The sequence below is a fragment of the Pelophylax lessonae genome (assembly GCF_965119305.1).
Source record: "Pelophylax lessonae genome assembly, chromosome: 4".
Taxonomy (NCBI): domain Eukaryota; kingdom Metazoa; phylum Chordata; class Amphibia; order Anura; family Ranidae; genus Pelophylax; species Pelophylax lessonae.
In genome coordinates, this window is record NC_138771.1 from 452294284 (window position 1) to 452315747 (window position 21464).

At 42.2% G+C, this 21464-nt stretch overlaps 1 protein-coding gene across 1 annotated transcript in view; it reads right to left on the bottom strand.

The window, feature by feature from the left end:
- Nucleotides 1-20015, bottom strand: part of ARSI (arylsulfatase family member I) — a 37413-nt gene extending 17398 nt beyond the window's left edge. The window contains exon 1 of the mRNA XM_082255165.1: nt 18975-20015. Coding sequence (XP_082111291.1) covers nt 18975-19294 — 320 coding nt within the window. The 5' untranslated portion in view covers nt 19295-20015. The remainder of the gene's footprint in view (nt 1-18974) is intronic.
- Nucleotides 20016-21464: the final 1449 nt, after the last annotated feature.

The window sequence follows — 21464 nt, forward strand, 5'->3', positions numbered from 1 at the left end:
CAAGGACAGATGGAGTCCCCTTCCAAATGATGTCCTCCAGTGATACCAGACAGATCTATGGCAGATAGTTCCCTCAAGCAACACGGTCTCTGTAGAAATCTCACAGCTTGCCATCCGGAGGCCTCCTCACTGCAGCTCGTGCCTGAGAGGGCAGTGTGCCCCACCTTAGGCTGGATACCTCCACTCTGGGAAAGGACCCAGCTCTTTGTGCTGTCAGAATAAATACAGTCTCCCAGCCTGCCTTCAGACCCTGCCTCTCTGGGATAGGCTGTGGTTGTATCAATATTCATGCATAATGCCATACCTATCATCCAGAATCTTCTCAAGTTACCTGGATACAGAGGGAGACCTAACTAAACAATCATAGCTCATCTTCCTCAGTGAGCCGAACTATTCTTTTACCTTACCCAGATTTAAAGCCACACAGCCCACAGCGTTGCACCTAAATGTATCTATCAAAAACACACTCTAACACTTATCTAACTACCCTAGCACCTACCAACGAGGGTGCCACATTGGTATATGAGCAAAGACAAGTTATTTAAAGGTTAAAGCTGAAATTCAGCCAAACAGATAAATTCAAAGATGAAAGTCATATAACAGAGCTGATTTACCTGCCCAAATATTTGCAATGTTTTTTATCCAGTCCTGCTCTGACACACAGCATAGTGTGTTCTGGCAAGGCAGGTGACCTGGTTTTTTCTACTGCAGATAAAGCAAATCTCCCCAATAAAGTTAGGTTAATCTCAACCTCTTCTACCCCCCCAGCCCCTTCATTCCCAGCCCCTTCATTCCCTTACACAATAGAAGAGCAAATACCTATATTCATGGTGTGGCCCGCCACCACACATTGATCCCTCAGCTAGGCAAAAATGAAATAAGGATCAGCCACTCGCTATGTCCTGGGATGTCCACATCACACATCCCAGGTGGCTGTGTTTCAGTGATGGAATTTAGTTTCACCTAAGTAGGGTGAAGTTCCTCTTGAGGTAATAGAACTAGGTCCTGCACTAAGCCTTTGATTGGACAGAGAGGAAAAAGCAGTAAACTCATGAGCTCCTCTCTTTGTTACCCTGCTCCTATCTGCATATTCTTTGTTAGCAATGGAGCACTGCAGCACAACTAACCAGTTCCTTGCACTGCTCCACACTCTACCCATCTAAGCTCTGATGTACGAGGACAGCAAGAGTTTGATACCAGGTCAAATTCAGGTACCAACTGCTTGCATTTAAAAAATACATATATTTATGTAATAAAGTGGTTGTAAAGGTAAAATAAAACACATGTTATACTTACCTGATCTGTTTACTAGTATTGAACAGAGCAGCCCCAAACCTCCTCTTCTGATGTCCCCTGCTGGACTTTTATGCTCCTCCTCTTCTGCATGTACCAACATAGAAAGTCACTTCCTATGGTGGCACACAGATGGGCTCACTTCCAAGCCAGGCTGCATGTGTCCATTGATACAAACAGCTCCCTCCTCACTAGATTTGACTGACAGTGGCAGGAGCCAATGGGTTATGCTGCTCTCAGCCAAGTTTTCAAGAAACGAGAGAGAGAAGAGAAGACCAGCACAGCCCTAAATCGATACAGGACTCAAGTAAGTATTTTTTTTTGGGGGGGGGGAGGGGCGGAGAAACATTCTTTAAGGTGAAAAACCTTTCAGTGCCTAAGTTCACCTTTCATAACATGTTACACCTATATTCAGGGTGTAACATGTTACTGTAGCCTCGCACCGGCTCCCCCGATTCCCGCTATGATAACGAGCGAGAGATCTTAATCCCTCATCCGCTGTCACAATTAAAAAAAAAAAACGTCTGTGTTGGGCTCCGTCCACCCGGCCACATCATTTATTTACAGATCCCTGTGATAAACTACAAGTACCTTTGTGGCTGTCGGCTTGTAGTTCTCAGTGAACTACCAGGGCACAGTTGAGCGCTCTAGGTAGTTCAATTATGCTTCCTGTCAACTGAGTAACTGCCTGCTCATACATGGCATGGGCAGACAGCATACACGGACTATCTGCAAAAGCCCTGCATAGCACCCAAGGTCTGCTGATCTCAGGTGCAATGTTTTGCAGGCTCATAGTAAAAAAATAATGAATGCACATTTTTTTACCTGCAAAAAGATTTGCATTTATTATTATTTTTTTTACAAAGGTGAACATATAGTTTAATGCATAGAATGCATTAATGTTAAAAATCTTATGACTTTAAAACCACTTTATAGCCCAGCTCTATGAAACCTAAAAATTATCCCTTGCTGTGGGGTTCCAGGGATTAATTACTTGCTTATGTTTAGGGGACAACAGTTTTCACATTGCTTTACAAAATGAAGGAAGACATTACAGTTACAATACAATTTTGTAAAAGAGGAATCAGGGGGCCCTGGTTGTTAGAGCTTACAATCTAAGAAGGAGGGTCAGTTGATACAAAAGTTAAAAGCTGTGGGGGATGAGCTGATGGAGAAAGTAAAAAGTGTATTAATTGGAAGCAGGATAGGCTTCTTTGAAGAGAAGAGTTTTCAGGGATCATCTAAAGATGGATAGATCAGGGGCGTAACTACAGGGGTTGCAGGGGTTGCAATTGCTACCGGGCCCCATGCTCCAGGGGGCCCAGTAGCAAACCAGTGGGTGAACTTCCAGGATCTCAAAGGTCACACTTGCAACCGGGCCCTGGCATTGCACCACTGTGGAGAGGCCCCAAGATTGCAGGAAGGGGGCCCACTGCAGAACTTGTGAAAGGATCCTGCGGCGGGAGCATAATAAAAGGCCATGCAACGAGAGTAAAGAGCCCCAGGATTAGTGGGAAAAGCCCCGGGCTTGAAGGGAAGGGCCCCGGCCAGGGGTTTGGGGGGCCCTTCGTGGTTTCTTGCATCGGGGCCCTGAAGGTTCTAGTTACGCCTCTGGGATAGATTAGGACAGATCGCAATATAATTGCATAAACTAAACGAAAATCCTTAAAAGTGTTTACGTTTATGTGATTATATTGCGATATTGTGATTTTGCGATTACGCCATTCAGTTTCGATTTTTTTTTTCACAGTACAAATTTGTGTTTCACATTTATAATCACTGTATAAGAGTTTACCTAGGAACCAGTGTTTGATTTTATGATATCGTTATTTATATATGACCCACTTACTATTTACCAAGGACACTAAGGAGGAAGATTTTAGACTTTGTTTGCACCTTACAACACAATTCTTTTACAGAATTCTTTTACCAACACTACTAAGGGCATTAGGCGCAACAACGCACACTCTGATTCACAAAAATTAGGTTGTATGCAGTCACCCATCACAAGACAAGCCATATATTATTACCTATAAGGTAGCGCGGGATATCCCACATTTTTTGTCGTACCACTAGAGAGGGAGAGATTGAAGATGTGTAGAATAGATTCAGAGGGTGACCGTAAAATGTGCGAGGGAACAGGGTCCAAGGGGCAGGTGGTTAGGTGGCCATTAGAAAAAAGTTGAATTATTTCCTCTATAGTAGCTGGGTTAACACTTGACCACTTAAGCCCCAGGCCTATTTTTGACACTTTTTGTTTACAAGTTAAAGTCAGTATTTTTTTTGCTAGAAAATTACATAGAACCCCCAAACATTATATATAGTTTTTAGCAAAGACTCTGGAGAATAAAATGGCAGTCATTGCAATATTTTTTGTTACGCGGTATTTGCGCAGCGGTCTTTCAAACGCCATTTTTTTGGAAAAATTACGAAAAATCGCATTTCACTGCATTTAAAAAAAACTAAACAGTAAAGTTAGCCCAATTTTTTTTTGTATATTGTGAAAGATGATGTCACACCGAGTAAATAGATACCCAACATGTTACAGTTTAAAATTGCGCACACCCGTGGAATGGCGACAAACTACGGTCAATAGAAATCTCCATAGGCGAGGCTTTAACATTTTTTAACGGTTACCAGTTTAGAGCCAGAGTGTAGCTCTTTTTTTTTAATTATTGCTCTCACCCTGGCGATCGCGGCGATACCTCACATGTGTGGTTTGAACAGCGATTTAATTTGTGGCTCGACTTCCATATACGTTTTCTTTCGTGCGCAAGCTAACGGCAATGGGGGCGGCTAAAATTTTTTTTTTTCCTATTTATTTATTTTTTTTTAATTTTAACACAGTTTTTAAAGAAAAAAAAAAATCTGATCGCTTTTATTGCTGTCACAAGCAATGTAAACATCCCTTGTGACAGCAATATGCAGTGACAGGTACTCTTTATGGAGGGATCGAGGGTCTAAAAGAAACTAGACATACTAAAAGACCCCAAATCCCTCCTTTGCACTTAAAAGTATTCAAAACATCAAAATCGGCATTGTCAGCTGAGTAAACCGGAAGTGACGTTGCTGCTGGGTTACTTCGTTGGACTCTGACGTGCTGGCTGGGATGGGAGACCCGGTCAGAGCAGCAGGAGGGGGATGTCCCCTCCCGCTTCCTGGGATAATGGCCAAGCGGCTGCTGAGCCGCACCGTTTTTTATCCCCAGGTAGCTGACCATTGGCTCTAAAAAAACGGTACCGATGTGATGCCTCTAGCTGCAGGCATCACCCCGGTACAACCACTTCTTCAAGCCAACGGACAGGTACGTCGGTTTGCGGGCAGTGGTTAAACAAGGAAAGTATTGATTGTGCGGGTGAACAAGGAGTTATCTGTACAGTGGAGATCTTGTCACGAATCATCAAGACCAGTGAAGGTTTCAAAAGCTTGCATGGGACATGATTGTGCCAAGGAACAGTTCATCACTGGAGCATAGGGGAGAGCCATCTGTTGCAGTAGTGGGGAATCAAGTAAGTTAAAAGAGAAGTATGACCAAAGCATTTTTTTCTATACCTCCCTTCTGGGTCACAGGAGTGCTTTTCTGTGACCCAGAATCAGACGACAGCAGGCGTCACAGAACCGCCACAGGTTCTGGAAGGATCCTGACTATAATGTCAGGATCCACTCAGATGCCTAATCAGCAACTATCTCAGCTTTACAACATGCTACTGATAGCCAGAGCCAGCTGCATCCGCCCCGGCGCTCAAGTGAGCATTGGAGGGGCAGAGCAGAGGCTGATAGTCAGCGCTCTCTGCTCCGGGAAGGCAAAGAACTGCCAGGCAATCAAATTGATAACATGATTGGGCAGTCCTCTGAACCCTGGTAAAGAACCATTTAAAGGGACTGGACAGGAACGCAACTTTACCATTTGCTGTCCGGGGTATTTTCACATTTTTCCCCATACATGTTAAATCCAAATTTTTCTAGAAAATTAGTTAGAACCTCCAACCCTTTATTCTCCAGCAGAGACCCTGGAGAATAAAATGGTCTTGACAATTTTTTATGTCGCACAACATTTTCATTAAATGCAAGATGTCAGGAAAAATTACCTGGAGGCAAATGTTAGGCTAATAATATTTAAACTAGTTATAAGATTTAATAAATCAATAATATACGCTGATTATCAGCATAATTATTATTGAAAGAATTTTAGTAATATGCAATTTGTAATGTTTTTATGCCCCATTATAGTTTTTAGTATGCATGAAATAGGTACACAGTAACACAAATTTTGAACATACTACTGTTATTTCATTTTTTAATGGGTTGGTGAGATGACATCTGCTATAGTGGAGTGTTATGCCTATACATTAGGTAGTTAGATGGAACTGGTGGTGTTGTCTTTTTGTTGTTTATTAGGTATACAAGTAGATCTCATAAAATTAGAATATCATCAAAAAGTTAATTTATTTTAGTAATTCAATTCAAAAAGCCAAACTTTTGAGTGATATATGTCAAGCATTTTTTTCCTTTAATTTTGATGATTATGGTTTATAGCTAGTGAAAACACAGAATTCAGTATCTCAGAAAATTAGAACATTACATAAGACCAATAAAAAAAAAAAAGGATTTTTAATACAGAAATGTTGGCTTACTTAAAAGTTTGTCCATGTACAGTATAATATGCATCTGCCGGTGTTGGTCCACTGTGTTTTATCAAGTCAAAAGTCAGCGAAGCCCTCTAGCAGGAAATTCTAGAGCACTTCATGCTTCCATCTGCTGACCAGCTTTATGGAGATGCAGATTTCATTTTCCAGCAGGACTTGGCACCTGCCCACACTGCCAAAAGTACCAATTTTGTGGTTTAATGATCATGATATCACTGTGCCTGATTGACCAACAAACTCGCCTGACCTAAACCCCATAGAGAATCTGTGGGCTATTGTCTAGAGGAAGATGAGACACCAGACCCAATAATGCAGACAAGCTGAAGACCGCTATCAAAGAAACCTGGGCTTCCATGACGCCTCAGCAGTGCCACAGGCTGATCGCCTCCATGCCATGCCGAATTGATGCAGTAATTTATGCAAAAGGAGACCTTTTTCACTAGCTGTAAGCCATAATTATCGAAATTAAAAATAATAAAATGCTTGAAATATAGCACTCCGTGTGTAAGGCATCTATATAAAATATATGAGTTTCCCTTTTCGAATTGAATTACTTAAATAAATTAACTTTTTGTATACTGTATACACACACACACACACTTGTAATCAAATAAATGTATTAAAACATGGATGGTATATGGACGGTGGCAGAGGTTGGTGTCAGTAGGACAGTGGATGGTGTCAGTCAGTAGAGCAGTTGGCGTGTCAGTAGGACAGAGGATGATGTCCATCAGTAGATCAGTCACCTGGCCTAAACCCCATAGAGAATCTGTGGGCTATTGTGAAGAGGAAGGTGAGAGACACCAGACCCAACAATGCAGAGAAGCTGAAGGCAGCTATCAAAGAAACCTGAATTTCCATAACACCTCAGCAGTGCCACAGGCTGATTCATGCAAAAGAAGCCCCAACCAAGTATTGAGTGCATGCTTTTTAGTAAGCCAACATTTCTGTATTAAAAAGGGTTTTTTTTCGGTCTTATGTAATATTCTAATTTTCTGAGACACTAAATTTTGGGTTTTCACTAGCTGTAAGCCATAATAATCGAAATTAAAATAAGAAAAGCTTGAAATATATTGCTCTGTGTGTAACGAATCTATACAAAATATAGGAGTTTCACTTTTTGAATTGAATTACTAAAATAAATTAACTTTTTGATGATATTCTAATTTTATTAGATGCACCTGTATATGTTAGTGTAATATTGGAGAAAAAGCCATAGGGTAGAGGACCTGTCTGTACTCGGATGATTGGTGTAATTATACATTTGATAGTGGAATACTCAGAAGATACAGAAGGCTTTGGGTGGTTTCTGCCTGCTAGTGGGGTGATGATGTGATTCATGACAGTTGGTTAGTGGAGCGTTGGAAAGGAAGATGAAGTGAGCAAACCATCTGTTTATTTATTGGAAACTTTTGGCTGTTTATTCCTATGGTGACTAATGCTTGATGGTGCAAGAGTAGTCAAAGAAGTCATTTTTCAATGTTACTATTCTTGTAGATTTTAAAGTAAACCTGTCACACACCTGAGAATTTGCTGAAGAAAGGCTTAAAGACATAGTTTACCTTTTCCAAAAAAACACCTATGCAGGTCTGTAGATAAAAACTAACTGTGCAGCTTTGACCAGGGTTGAATATTGCTCTTGCTATAGGTGTAGGCCATTTACATACCTCATGAAGCCTGATTGAAAAGCTCACAGAGATTGCATCCTGCCTGCCTCCTGACATTGTTAAGACATCTCCCCTGATGTAGTAGCTCTAAGCTCAGCATTTGAAAGCTAGCTCCACTGATGATGAATGTGAACAGTAACAGCTGGGCATGTCTTAGCAAAGCCCTAGCAACAAGGCAAAACAGGGTCATGCAATATCTGGTAGCTTTTCAGTCAAGCTTTATGAGGTATGTAAATAGCCCATGCATCCATGGCAAGTGCATTATTCAAATTTGGTTAAAGCTGCACAGTTTGTTTTTATCTACAGACTGTCAGTTAGCCTGCATTGTCTGTTTTTTGGCACAAAAAAATTTGGTCTTGCTATATTTTGTGCTAGGTATCATAATGTACACTTGTTGACAGTGAGTGCAATAATAACCCCCAGCACTGGTATCAGTGGACGCAATAATAACCTCTAACATTGGTGTCACTGAACAGAATAATAACCCCCAGCATCAGTGCCACTGGAAGCAATAATAAATCCCCAGGATTGGTGTCAGTAGACCATGTGGTTCAGTGCGGTGCATTTTTAAAAAAGGTTTGGGGGACTTCTTTCCTGCATTTCTCATTGGTACAGAAGCCTATTCAGATGAATGGCTGCTGTACCCACAGAAACATGCACACACATATGTGAACTCATAGCTCCCAACTATCCCTGATTTCAAGGTACTGTCCCTGATTTGAACAAAGTCTCTGTGTCCTTCATTACTCCTCATTTTGGAAACATCTACATAGTTGTATATAAAATGCACTATTTATCTATCAAAAAGTGTTTCCCAGTTCAAAACCATTCATTCAATTTCTAAATTGCTGCATTTGAAAATTTTAAAAGCCAGTATAAATGAATAGTAGTGGTAAAAAAAGCTGTGCCACTGGGTGACGTAACTGGGTGGCCCTGCCCCTTTCCTATAAAAGAGCTGTCAAGGCTGAAGAACGGCATATGGCAGAACGCCTCAGAAGAGGCGAAGCATTTTTGAAATTTTTTCTATTTTTCAGTCGGTGGGCGTCATGATTGATGATAGATTTACATCGAGGGACACTATTTTTTTTTTTTTCTTTTTACTTGTCAAAAACTGTGTTCTGTGCTTTTTCCTTTTTTTACACTTTTTTTGGTAAATGGGTAGGGGTACCATGTACATGATACCCATTCACGTGGGGGGGAGTGGGATGTGGGGGCCCCCTTGTTAAAGGGGGCTTCCAGATTCTGATAAGCCCCCCACCCGCAGACCTCCACAACCACAGCCCAGGGTTGTCGGGAGGAGGGCCTTGTCCCCATCAACATCGGGACAAGGTGCTTTGGATAAAGGGGCGCATGCTTGGATAAAGGTCTGGTATGGATTTGGGGGGGGGGGACACCCTGCGTCTTTTTTTATAATTTTGGTGTGGGGTTCCTCTTAAAATCTGCACCAGACCCAAAGGGCCTGGTATAAATTTTTTTTTTTTGGGGGGGGGGCCCATGGCGTTTTTTTTTTTTTAATACAGGGCACTTTCTCCCCCTTCCTGCCTAGACCAATTTTCAGCTTTCAGTGCTCATTGGCATCTATGGGAGATATTGGTCATCTTGGCATGGCACTGCTCCCTGTCTTAAACATTGGCATCTATGGGAAATATTGGTCAGCTTGGCATGGCACTGCTCCCTGTCTTAAACATTGACATCTGTGGGAAATACTGGACAGCTTGACATGGCACTGTTCACCATCTTTAACTTTGGCATCTATGGGAAATCTTGGTCAGCTTGGCAAGGCACTGCTCCCGAACTATTAGTGAAAGGGACACAAAACTTGGGGAGTACCGAGAGGGGACCTAGGACTACAACATATCTATACATTTTAAAAGTGGGGTATGCCTGTACACTACATTGACTGCACTAAACTAACTCAACACACTATCCACTAACTACCTGCCTAATCTCTATTGTAACATACTATACACGGCTGCCATGTCAGCAGCCTTATATAGTGTGGGGCATGGACTTAGCCCCTGATCCATTATTGCCTCAAGGCACCCTGCCTTTGGCCAATCATGGCTCTGACAGGACATTGTGCTGTGATTGGCCAAAGCATACAGGTCAGGTGCATGCTTTGGCCAATCGCTTAATGCACTGCAATCGCACAGTGCATTATGAGGCGCTCCTCGGCGGGCGGACTTTCTGCTGAGCACCTCATTAGTTTGTGTGTTTGGTGAACACACGAACAGCCGATGTTCGACTCGAACAAAAAGCCCATCCCTAGTTACAGCTATCCTGCCACAACTGGATCACTTAGAGAGATCACACTTTCAGCACTTAGATTGGAGAGACACCAATTCATACATACACAATTGTCACACACTGACTGTACATCAGCTTGTTTCTAAAATGTTAAAGTGGTTGTAAGGCTTGGGTCACACCCCTGTGTTTAGTGTGGCCCACGTTTGCATGGGTACAGCAGCCGTTTTACTTAAATAGGCTGCTGAACCTGTGGGAAAAGCAGGAAAAGGCTCCTACACTTTTTTTTTTAAACAGCAACCACCTGGAAATCACACGGTGTGATTTCCCACACCTGCAAACCTACTGTGTGTTTAGATGCATGGAGGTGCCATTAAAAATGAATGTAAACCTCTAAAACAGCAGCTTTGGCTGCAGGTACAGGTACAATTCCTGTACATGCAACCACTGGCACAAGTGTGAACCTAACCTAAAGTCAGAAAGCCTTTTACCTTAAGGAATTCTGTGCATTAGGGTAGAAAAAACCTTCAGTGTTCACCCCCCTATATACTTACCTGAACCCAGTCTTGATCCAGTGCCATGCCCAGGAGCAGTGGCTCTCTCCATTCTCTCCATTCTCACTGGACATGGAGGCAGCAGCAGATGCCATTGTCAATCAAGTCCTGCGAGGAGGGAGCAGTATCGGGGGCCAAGCTGTGCTGTGTGTGTCAATGGATGCACAGAGCTGGCTCAAGATTGAGGCTGCACAAGTGCCCCTATAGCAAGTTGTTTTGTTACTAAAAAAAAAAAAAAAAAAAAACGTTTTACAATCACTTTAAACTGAATGTAGATCCAGCCACTGAAATTCCATATAAACGTTAACATGTAACTAAAAACATAATTTTCAACATTTTTAAATTTGCAGCTTCCATTGAAACATTTATTTGAAGGTCCTTTGTAAGGCAATGCATGTTATAGGGTGACAACGCTTTGTCATGTCTCCCAACTTTTTGAGATGGGAATGAGGGATGACTTTTAGCAAAAGTATGAAGCCATAGGACACACCCCCTGCCACGCCCCCTTAAAGGAGAATTAAAAAAATAAAGATTGGTTAAACCCACAAGCGCTTTTTTTCTTTTACCACTACTATTCCTTTATACCAAATACATTTGCACAATTTTCACATTGGGAAATTCTATATATTTTTTTATATTCCTTTATACTGGCTTTTGAAATTTACAAATGGAGCAATTTAGAAATTGGATGAAAGGTTTTGCACTGGGAAACCCTTTTTGAAAGATAAATAATGCATTTTATATACAGTACCATTATATAGATTAAACCAAAATGAGGGACAAATGAGGAGGAAAGAGGGGCAAAGGGACTTTGTTCCAAATCAGGGACAGTCCCTCTAACTTAGGGACAGTTGGGAGCTATGCTTTGTCCTTGTGCTCCTCCTTTGTCACCCATTCACATGGCATTTAGTGAAGACTACAAGTGGTCATTTCAACACACATGGATCATTGTGGTCACCATCACAAAATGTTTCATAAGAAATGTCTTGCAGCCATGGCTGGAGTGCATAAAGACAGGAGGTGGCCACAAAAAGGCTGCAGGAAATCAGTAGTTCAGAGATGCAACAAAGGGGAAAAAAGGGAAAAACAAGTATTTTATTTTAAAAAAGGTAACACGTGATATGCAAAAATTCAGTAAACTAAATGCCACTTAGCTAGGGTTTACATGTAGGTTAAACTAGTATCTGTTCTGTAAAGGGATGAGTGGTCACATTTGGTATTTAATTAAGTTCTTTGATCACCCATCTAAAATATACCCAATGGCCATAGAATTCAGTAGCTTTCTTTCAGCTTTTTGCCTTACCACTCTTCATTGCACAATGACAAATGCCTTTGTGTCATGCTGTGACCTTGTGTATTTCGATTTAGATAGGTTCAGTGCTTGTAGTCTTTCCCCAAAGCTGATGTCCTCCATTCCCCTAATTATCTTTGTTGCCCTTCTCTGGACTCTCTCCAGATCCAGCACATCCTTCTTGAGGACCGGTGCCCAGAACTGGATGGCATACTCGAGATGCGGCCAGACCAGAGTCCTGTAGAGTGGAATTTAGATGTGTGCCTGAGCCTTTTCATCACCCCTGTGCCTGCCATTACTCAGACAAGTCTCAGGTAGGTATATCCTATCATTCTTAGAAGCAGGAAGTGGATTCCATAGGGACATCTGCAGAAACTCTACACCCAAAATGATCCTTGTGAATGGCAAGAACAGAGCAATCTCTATTTTTCTTTCTTTTTTTTTTTTTTTCTCATAGCTTAACCCCTAAACAGCCTGTGTGCTAGAGGTGAAAAGCTCACTTTGTACAGACATCTGAAACGTCCTGCCTGTTATATTTATGGCATGCTGCTTTTTCTCATCACACGGGTTAATGTCAAATAGGATGGGAGCCAAGACAGCTTCTTTGCTGGCAAGAGTTTCTGGCTACACAAATGATCTCTTGTTTACATATTCAGTAACTTTAGTCCCTCTGCAAATGACTCTCTAGGAAGTCTGCTCCTGGCTATTGCCAACTGAATTTTCACAGAACATGGAACCCCTTCATTTAGGGCCTACGACTGTATCAGTTGGGGGCGCTCTACGGACTGGTGACGCTGGTATAAATAGGCTTAGGACCGTTTGGGCGTCATAAATAATGCAGCATAATGTAATAATCAGCCCAATTTGATACAGGCATTAAAATCAGGGAATGGCTTAATTTTTGGGTTAATGAGGTTCACCATTAATTTAAAGTAGGTTTTTCGTCAGGAGTTGTGGGAAACATTTAGTGTCCATTCACACTACCGTGACTTGTCAGGCGACTTGTCAGCCTGACAAGTCGCGGTCCATGCAGTGCTACAGGACCCGTTCTAATAGGAGCGACACAAGTTGCTCCGACTTAGAAAAAGGGTCCTGTACTACTTCGGGGCGACCTCGGAGCGACTTGCATAAACATTCATTATATGAATTCCGTGCAAGTTGCGCCGAAGTCGCGGTGCATGTGACTTCACACGTCGCCCCCGAAGTCGGAGCGACCTAGTGTGAACCGGCACTTAGAGCTGAACTCTAGGAAAATAGCTAAAATGAAGACTGACTGATGAAATACACATAAGAGAGCTGTTTTAACTGCCAAAGGATTTGTGGTTGGGCTCGTTCACACTAGTGCTTGAGGGGCGGTGCCATATATGCATCGAAATTGAGCAACCAGATCTCAACGCATATGGCCATAAGGCATCATCAGGAAATACCTTAAGATATGTAGGACGTACTACTCAAATGTTGACTAAATGCATCTGTGAACATATCAGCAATATTATCATGGGGTATAGACAGCATAGTGTTTCGAATAAAAAAGGGATTTCCTGATGATGCCTAATGGCGAAATGCATTGCGATCTGGTTGCTGCTTTGAAGCTTGTGGAGAACCATTGATGTCACTTCCTGCATCTCTGTGGAACGCATGCGGGTCGTGAGACCGGAGTGAGTGGTGAGATTGAATTGGCTTTATTGCTGAGGGTTACAGCGCAGGCTATTTGAGCTATTTGAGCTGGTGCCACTCTAGGCACCTTCTATGTAAGCAGATGACTGTAGAGCTATTATTTTATTGAAATTTTAAATAAACGGTGTTGCACAATCACCTGTTCCTTTGCTTCTATGATTTACATCATCTGCGATCTGAGGGAAAGATCTATGCTAAGGTAAATAGTGGTTGCAGTAAAAGAACCTCTGATTGTTTTGGGCACGTCTTATATTTTACACTGGTTGTGGTCACAGAGATGGATGTTTAACCCAGAATATAATCACTTTATTTTGGACTGTGAAATGTAGTTTTAATTGTATTAAAAGTGCTGATTACATGTTTGTTTGGGGTGATGCACATGCACTCACTTTTTTCTTTAGGTTAAATGCATTTTCATTGAATATTTATGTTTTATATAACAGCGCCTTACTTTATTAGTTACTTGATTGTTTTATATGTATTTTACATTTAAAGGGGCAGGATTTATCTTGTATAGGTTATTACACAGTTTTTAGGGTTGATGCCTTCTATTTGTTATTTTTAAATAACCACAGCAGAAGTGATTCCCCATACACATCAAATGTGGAATGATTGAATAACATACTGCACTGTGATCACACATACTACTGTGTGATTGAATAACATACTGCACAAATGTTAGTGGGTCACACTGTAGCATCACATGACTACAGTGTACCAGGAATGTGGTTATTATAGTGTTATGTTTTTATATCTTATATTATGTTTATGAGACCACTGTGATGCAGAAGGATTAACAACATATCAGCACATGGTTAATTAGTTATTATTTTCTATGAGGATGTTATTCCTGTATATCAGAATGTTGATATTAATATTATTATATAGTTATGTAGTACTGTAGTATGTATGAACAGAATAGCTGTGCTGTGTCCCTCAGAATCATACCTCACTCATGTCCTTGTATTTGCAGAAACTTCTCAATAAAAATAATTTTGGTTTCACCCGGTCTGATCCCTTCGCACATTGGAATTATTGACCATACTTTCATCATATGTGCAACACCAGCATAAGGCAGTTTAGGTAGCCGCCTTAGGGCGCAAGGATGGGGGGGGGGGCAGTGAAATCTCAATTCCCGGCCACTTGCTGGGGATTCTATACTTGCCCCGCATTTTGGTAATTCATCCCATGTCCTGTGTCCCGGGAATGAGCGTGGCCACACACATTGTCGTGCCTGGCAGGTGGCATAATATGTATCCCCAGTCCGCCCTCTCCCAGCACACTCGGTAGCCCAGAGCCCCCTTACAGGCTCACAGCGCAAGGATTTCAGGGGAGTGCACCGCATTGGGGTTATTGCTTCCCAGTTTCCTCTCACTGGCTATGGGCAGCTGGCAGGCGAGGCAAACTAAAACTTCCACGCTGTGCCTAGCCATATGGGGTGGGGGTTGCATTGTGGAGGGGAGGGGCGTTCCAGGAGGACAATTTTGGGGGGGGGGCATCTATGTGAGTGCGCACACATGTCCCCAAGCTTAGTGTGAATTCAGAGACACACATCTGCACCCATGGATGCCATATTGAGACACAGCCAATGTGTCCATGCATCCGCTGTGTCCCAATAGTCATCAATGGGACTGTGTGCACAAGGTTGCATGGAACACCTGTGCATCCCTGTGTGGGTAAACATGGCCCTGCATGGGCGTAATGTATTGTGTCCCCTGTATGAATGAGATCTTAAAGCTGCCATTGATGGTTAGAATTTTGTCTGACTCCTGCTGAATTGGCTGAAAAGCAGATTTTTTTTGGGGAGACTACTGCAATGTGGACTCAGCCTAAGTGTTAAAGTACACGGTCAGTGTTATAACTGACTCTCGCATCCCCTCCAATCTTTTAGGCCACCCACACAGAGCTCAGATGCAGCAGGGACCCATTTCCAATGACTGCAGCAGTAACAGATCTACTGTATTTGAAGCCACAGAAGGCACAGAATGTAGAAATATATAAAACCTAAAGTGACTGTAAAGTCTTGTTTTTTCATATTAAAATAACAAACATGTCATACTTACCTGCTCTGTGTAGTGGTTTTGCACAGAGCAGCCCAGATCCTCCTCTTCTGGGGTCCCTGGCTGGAGTTCCTGGCCCCTCCCTCCTGTTGAGTGCCCCCACAGCAAGCAGTTTGCTATGGGTGTTCTTGAGCTAAGCTGCAGCTCTGTGTATCCATTCAGACACAGAGCCACAATTCAACCTCGCCTCCCCCCCCTCCTCATTAGCTCACTGACTTTGATTGACAGCAGCAGGAGTCAATGGCGCCCCTGCTGTGCCTCAGCCAATCAGGAAGGAGAGTCCCAGATGGCCAAAGCATTCGTTGACATCGCTGGATCGAGAGGGGGCTCAGGTTAGTATTAGGGGGGCTGAGGGGGCTGCTGCACACAGAAGACTTTTTATCTTGATGCATAAAATGCATTAAGATAAAAAAAATCCTTCTGCCTTTACAATCACTTTAAAGTGTATCCAAACCCAAGAACAAAAAAAATATTATTTTGCAAGTGAATCTGCTAGTAACACATTTCCCATTCTAGAATGAAAACAAGCACTCACTGTAGCATTGTTAGACCCTTGACAGTAAGTGTGTTAGGATTACAGAACACCTCTCATCTCCTTCTCTTTATAACATACAGGGGGATTGTACTAAAGTCCAAGGAGAGAATGAGACAGGGCTGATAATACTGCATAGAGCACAAGAAATTACAAGATTACTGGATTTCTGGCAGGATCAACAGGTATTGTTTTACACTTATTGAACAGATATCACAAAATACATAAATTGGTATATTTAACAGCCAAAATGGAGCCAGTAAGAGAAGTTCACTGTTAGGGTTTCATACACTTTAATTTTTTCTTTAAACTTAGAGCGAGGGACACATTAAGTGTTAGGCTAATGATAAAGGTAAAGTGTTTGTAAAGCCTTGTCTTTTTTTTTTTCTTTAAATAAAAACAGGTTAAACTTACCTGCTCTGTGGAATGGTTTTGCACAGAGCAGCATCGATCCTCTTCTTCTGGGGTCCACTCCGTCACCCCTGGCTCAACCCCCTAATGAGTGCCTCCATAGCAAGCCACCTGCTATGGGGGCACTAGTGTGTGCTCGCTCCTGAGCCCCACTCTGAGTTTTCATAAGACATATAAAGCAGTGCTCAGCCCACCCCCGATCCCTTGTCACTGGCTCTGATGAACAGAAGCCAATGGCTCCCGCTGCTGTATCCGTGCCAATCAGGAATAAGAGACCCAGGAGAGCCTAGATGTTCATTTATATTACTAGATTGCGATTGAGCTCAGGTATGTATTTAGGGGGGCGGAGGGGGTGAGCTGCATGCAGAAGATTTTTACGTTACTGTATAGAATGCAGTAAAGTTAAAAAAAAAACTTCTGCCAATACAAACTCTTTATAGCTGAACTCTGGGAAAACCAAAAATCTTTGCTTTACAGTGGAGCTTCTCCCGCATTACAAGAGTTAACTATTCATTGATACCTAGAGGATTGGGTAAAGCACTTTAGTTACCTGATCCTCTGCTCCTGCAGGATCATCCCCGCTGTTAGACTGATTCTCACAGCCTCTGATATCCTATACTCTGACGATCTAAAGTCCTCTGGTGTCCTCTGTAAGTAAGGACGTTTCATTTTCCCGGACAGCTGGGGAAGCATGGGTACCTAGCAGAAAATGTATTTATGCTTTTATTATCTAAAGTCCCACACCAAAAGGGGATTCTGGCACGGTTCTTAGTTTTCTTTTTGGATTGATTAAAACAATGTAGGTATCAGCCTTTGTTTTGCCTGTTTTATAGCCTGCATGCAAGCTCCAGCAGATCCTAATGATCCTAACACATAGAATAACCCTTTGGCAATAACAGAAGTATTGTTTTTGGGACAGACATATATTTCTAACTACTCATTTCGTTTCCAGCTACACAATTGGGAAACCATAAACTATACAATTTGTTTGCACACCAATTACTCATTGAATTATTTCTTTGAGCTTCACTTATCCCCACTGAGCATCCTTCCAAATCTTTCCTAGATAATAAAAGAAAAGATCATTTTAAAATACAAAATAAAGACCCAATCACATCTGTGCGCTTTGCCTGAACTTTGGATATCTAAGAAGTGCAAACAAAGCCCTTTTGTCTTACTTTTTAGTTTTACCACGTGGGGCTTTTCATATACGTGCACTTAAGGAAACGACATTGTCTGAACATACCACATATTTACTGTATCTAACCACATTAATGTATACCTCAATGGTATTATGAATGCATACGCATGTGTGGTTTCAACTGGAATTTCAGTAAAGGAACTTTGGAAAAAGTTAACCAAACTTTTGATTTAGGTGGTCACAAATAACACACTTAAAATTTTCAGAATGCCTAGTCGTAACTATGCAAAATCTTGAACTTATAAGGATATTTTATGATTGGTGAAAATGACAAGTGTATTTGTAGCCCATAGAAAACATCAGGTTTTAGCTTTTTCTATGCAATGAGCAAAAATTAAAGGGAACAATAATTTTACCCCAGGCTGTAAAACAACAGGTTCTTCAGTACTCCCATGTTATATGTTCTGGTGATGTAGTGGCACACTATAGGGCACTGACATGTCAATGAAGACTCAGCTGACATCAGTACTCACAATGCAGAAGTGCTGTAGGTCAAATGAACCAACGTTATTTCTTTAAGTCATGTGACTTGGAACCAAAGAACAGCAGGAGCAGGTTTGTAGAGCTTTGCGGTAAGTCATTAAACATTTTACTACCATAACTAGTAAATGCAGAGGTGCTGTAGGTCAAATGACCCAGCATGCTTGTGTTAGGTCATGTGACTTAGAACCGAAGCACAGCGGGAGCAGGTTTTTACAGCTTTGCGGTAAGTGATTAAAACTTTTACTGCCATGGCTAGTCTTTCTTTAGTTTAGGAGAGCTATTAAGGTAAGATGAAGACCCAACTTCATGGCTTGTGTCCACTTTGAGCAAGGGATTTTATTGCCTGTTCTGGACAACAGTTTGAGTCCTCATACAACCAACTGCTTTCACAATAACCGCTAGTGCATTCTAAAGGAAAAGTTAAAGAGGTTGTAAACCCACTTCACAAACATTTACCTATATTAAGGCTTACCTATAGGTGCTATAAATATCTCCTAAACATGCACCGTTTAGGAGATATTTAGAATGCATACTGCCGATGATGTTATCGGCGCATGCGCTCTGAAGGAACAGCCACCCGTGCCGTTCCTTCAGAGCCCAGTGCTGTGAACGGCGGCTCCCGCGCGCACGCGCGGGAGTGATGAAGTCGCGCCTCCGGCCAATCACATGGCCGGAGGACGCGAACCCGGAAGCAGGACAGCCGGACATGTCGCTGAGCGGGCGGCACGGTGGGGGCTTCGTTTTAAGGTAAGTACTTCATAATGAGCTAGTATGCGATGCATACTAGCTCATTATGCCTTTCCCTTTACAGGGCTTTTTTTTTTAGGGACTTTACTTCCTCTTTAAAATGTGAGAAAGAAACCAGACCCTAGGGAGAACCCGAAACATCTTTTTTCTAGAAAAGTGTTTACTTACCTGCCAGTGATAAGCTGACTACGTGAAGGCGTACATATGGGCTGCACATAATAATTCTCAAGCTTGACCCCCTCAGCTGCAAGTCGATCCAGTGTGGGAGTTTGTATGTCTGACCCGTGGTACCCTATATCGTGGTACCCTTGGTCATCAGTAAGAATGAAGATGATGTGCGGAGGCCTTGGAGAAGGAGGTGCCTGAAATTCAGCTGGAGCATCACCGGGGCTGTCTCCAAGTACTGCTGGCTTCATCCAATCCCAGGACATATAACCAAAACTCAGCAGGCTTACTAGAGAAAATCCTGTTAGCGTTTGAACTGCCATATCCACGCTCTGAGCAAGCGGGCTGTCACACAGGTTGGCAAAGCTCTCCTCAGCTGGCTAGTGTCCTGGCATCAGAACATTAATTCTCCCGAAAAGAAAAGCCCAGCTCGCCATCCAGTTTGGATTTCGCAGAATAAAGTCTTAGCAGCAACATGCAGAAGTCAGGGGGCGGTCATCTCTCCTGGAACCTTGTTGGAACCCTTCCAGCAACATGTGCCTACAGGGATTTCTCAGTTTTAGAAGTCGCACAATCTGTCACTTCACAGGCTCCAACCCAGCCAGGACAAAAAAGATGCGCTCCAACCTTTAGGTTAATCTCTGCTATTCCTTGAAAGCTAGAAAAATTTGACTGCAAACAATATTGGTCGTCTGCAACAAGGCAGAAGTCAGTAATCTTGTAAAGATGCTGAGAAATCCATCCGATCTCTCTGGAATGTCACTGCTTTTTATTCCAAAGGAAAAGAAGACTTTAATCTGAAATCCACCAGTCTGTCCCAGCTACATATCCTCAGGCTTTAACAGCTGAAAGAAAACTTTTCAAGGCTTAGGTAAATCTGCCAGCCCTAGTTTGTAACCAGGCCAGGCAGAACTTTGGAATTTTTCCCTGAACTTTTCTGGACGCTCAGACAGGGGAGAAAAAGAGAGAGAGGCTCTCTAGACAAAAGCGAAAGAGGTGTCCAATTAACTTAGTAGTTTGTAGCAACTGACCAGCGCTGGCAGGTTTAAGGAGAGCTCGGGATGCTGGTCCCTCCCAGTTCCTCCAATCCAAAAGGAAAGCTTTGAAAAGTCAGCCCAGGCCACTCCAGGGTCCTAGTGTGCTCCCTCTCCTTTTAACTCTACCAGATGCAGTGAGCTGGGGTGTAATGAATGGCTTTTTCATTTGTTTATGTTTTCATTTTATAGGAAACTAAAGAGTGCAGATTTTCAATGAATGCTGCAAAATTTACCTAAGGGCCAGTTCATGCCATAGAAACGCAGTCCAGATGCATTCCAGATACTTTTTGCATGCACGTTTTTGACGTGTTTTTGATGTGTTCCAGTTTGTTTTTCATGCGTTTTTGGTCCATTTTTGATGCAGTCCAGTGCATTTTTCCCCCCGTTTTTTCTTAACCTTAAAAAAGGACATGTGTTCCAGTGCTTTTTTTTTTTTTTGTGTATTTAGGTGCGTTCCAGTGCGTTTTTGATTAATTTTACAGCGTTCCAGTACAGTCCAGTGCAGGAAAAATGCAGCATGTTCTACTTTTTTTTCTGGAACTGGAACTGGAACGCACTGGAACAGCAAGCTCTAGTGTGAACTATGCCATTGGTAGTCAAATAACCTACTTTCTATGCGTTTTTGATGCAGAAAAAAATGCACTGGACTGCATGTGGTGTGAACTGGACCTAAAAGAAATTCCTTATGTGGTATTTAAATTTATTTTGAAAGATTGCCCATCCATATATGGAGGACCATATTTCATATAAATACTGTATATTTTAGTCTCCCTTGTCTATCTGAATAGCTGGAGGAATAGATGGTATTTTGCTTTATAGTTGCTGAGAAAATTTTTTGTTGTAGGATAAGTCACATGACAATGTATGGTTTTGAACTAGGTTGTGAAAACTGATAGACTTAAAGTGGTTGTAAATGTAAACCTCAAATATGAGCAAAGCAAATCCCAAAATAGTGTCTATTGACTCAATTAACAGCAAGTGTAATTTCTGTCTGCTACTTCGTTCCTCTGCTGTCTGCATGAATCCCTTCTGACAAGTTTTCGGATACCAAGAAAAAAAAGGTGACAGGGGAGGGACCTCCAGCCGATTGACAGTCTCAGCTCTGTTGCTGTGAGCTGTGTGCAGGGGGTGTGTCTCTTCCCTCCAATCAGCTCTCAGAGCTCTCCTCACTGAGCTCTGCAGAATGAAACTTCAGCTCTCCGCCCCATTTTTCTAAACTGTCAGACAAGCTTTAAAATTCAGCACTTTGAATGGATGTGGGGGAAAGACGGTGGTAGACAGGCAGGTACAACTTATGTAGGAGGATTTATTTAATCTCTGTGTATCAATTAAGGCCAGGTACTTCACTGTGTATATGTAATGGTTTACAACCTCTTTAAGCCATCCATTGACTGTTTGATTCTCAGCCAGTTCAGCAGCAACTGGCCGAGATTTGAGCAATGTATGAATAGGCTGA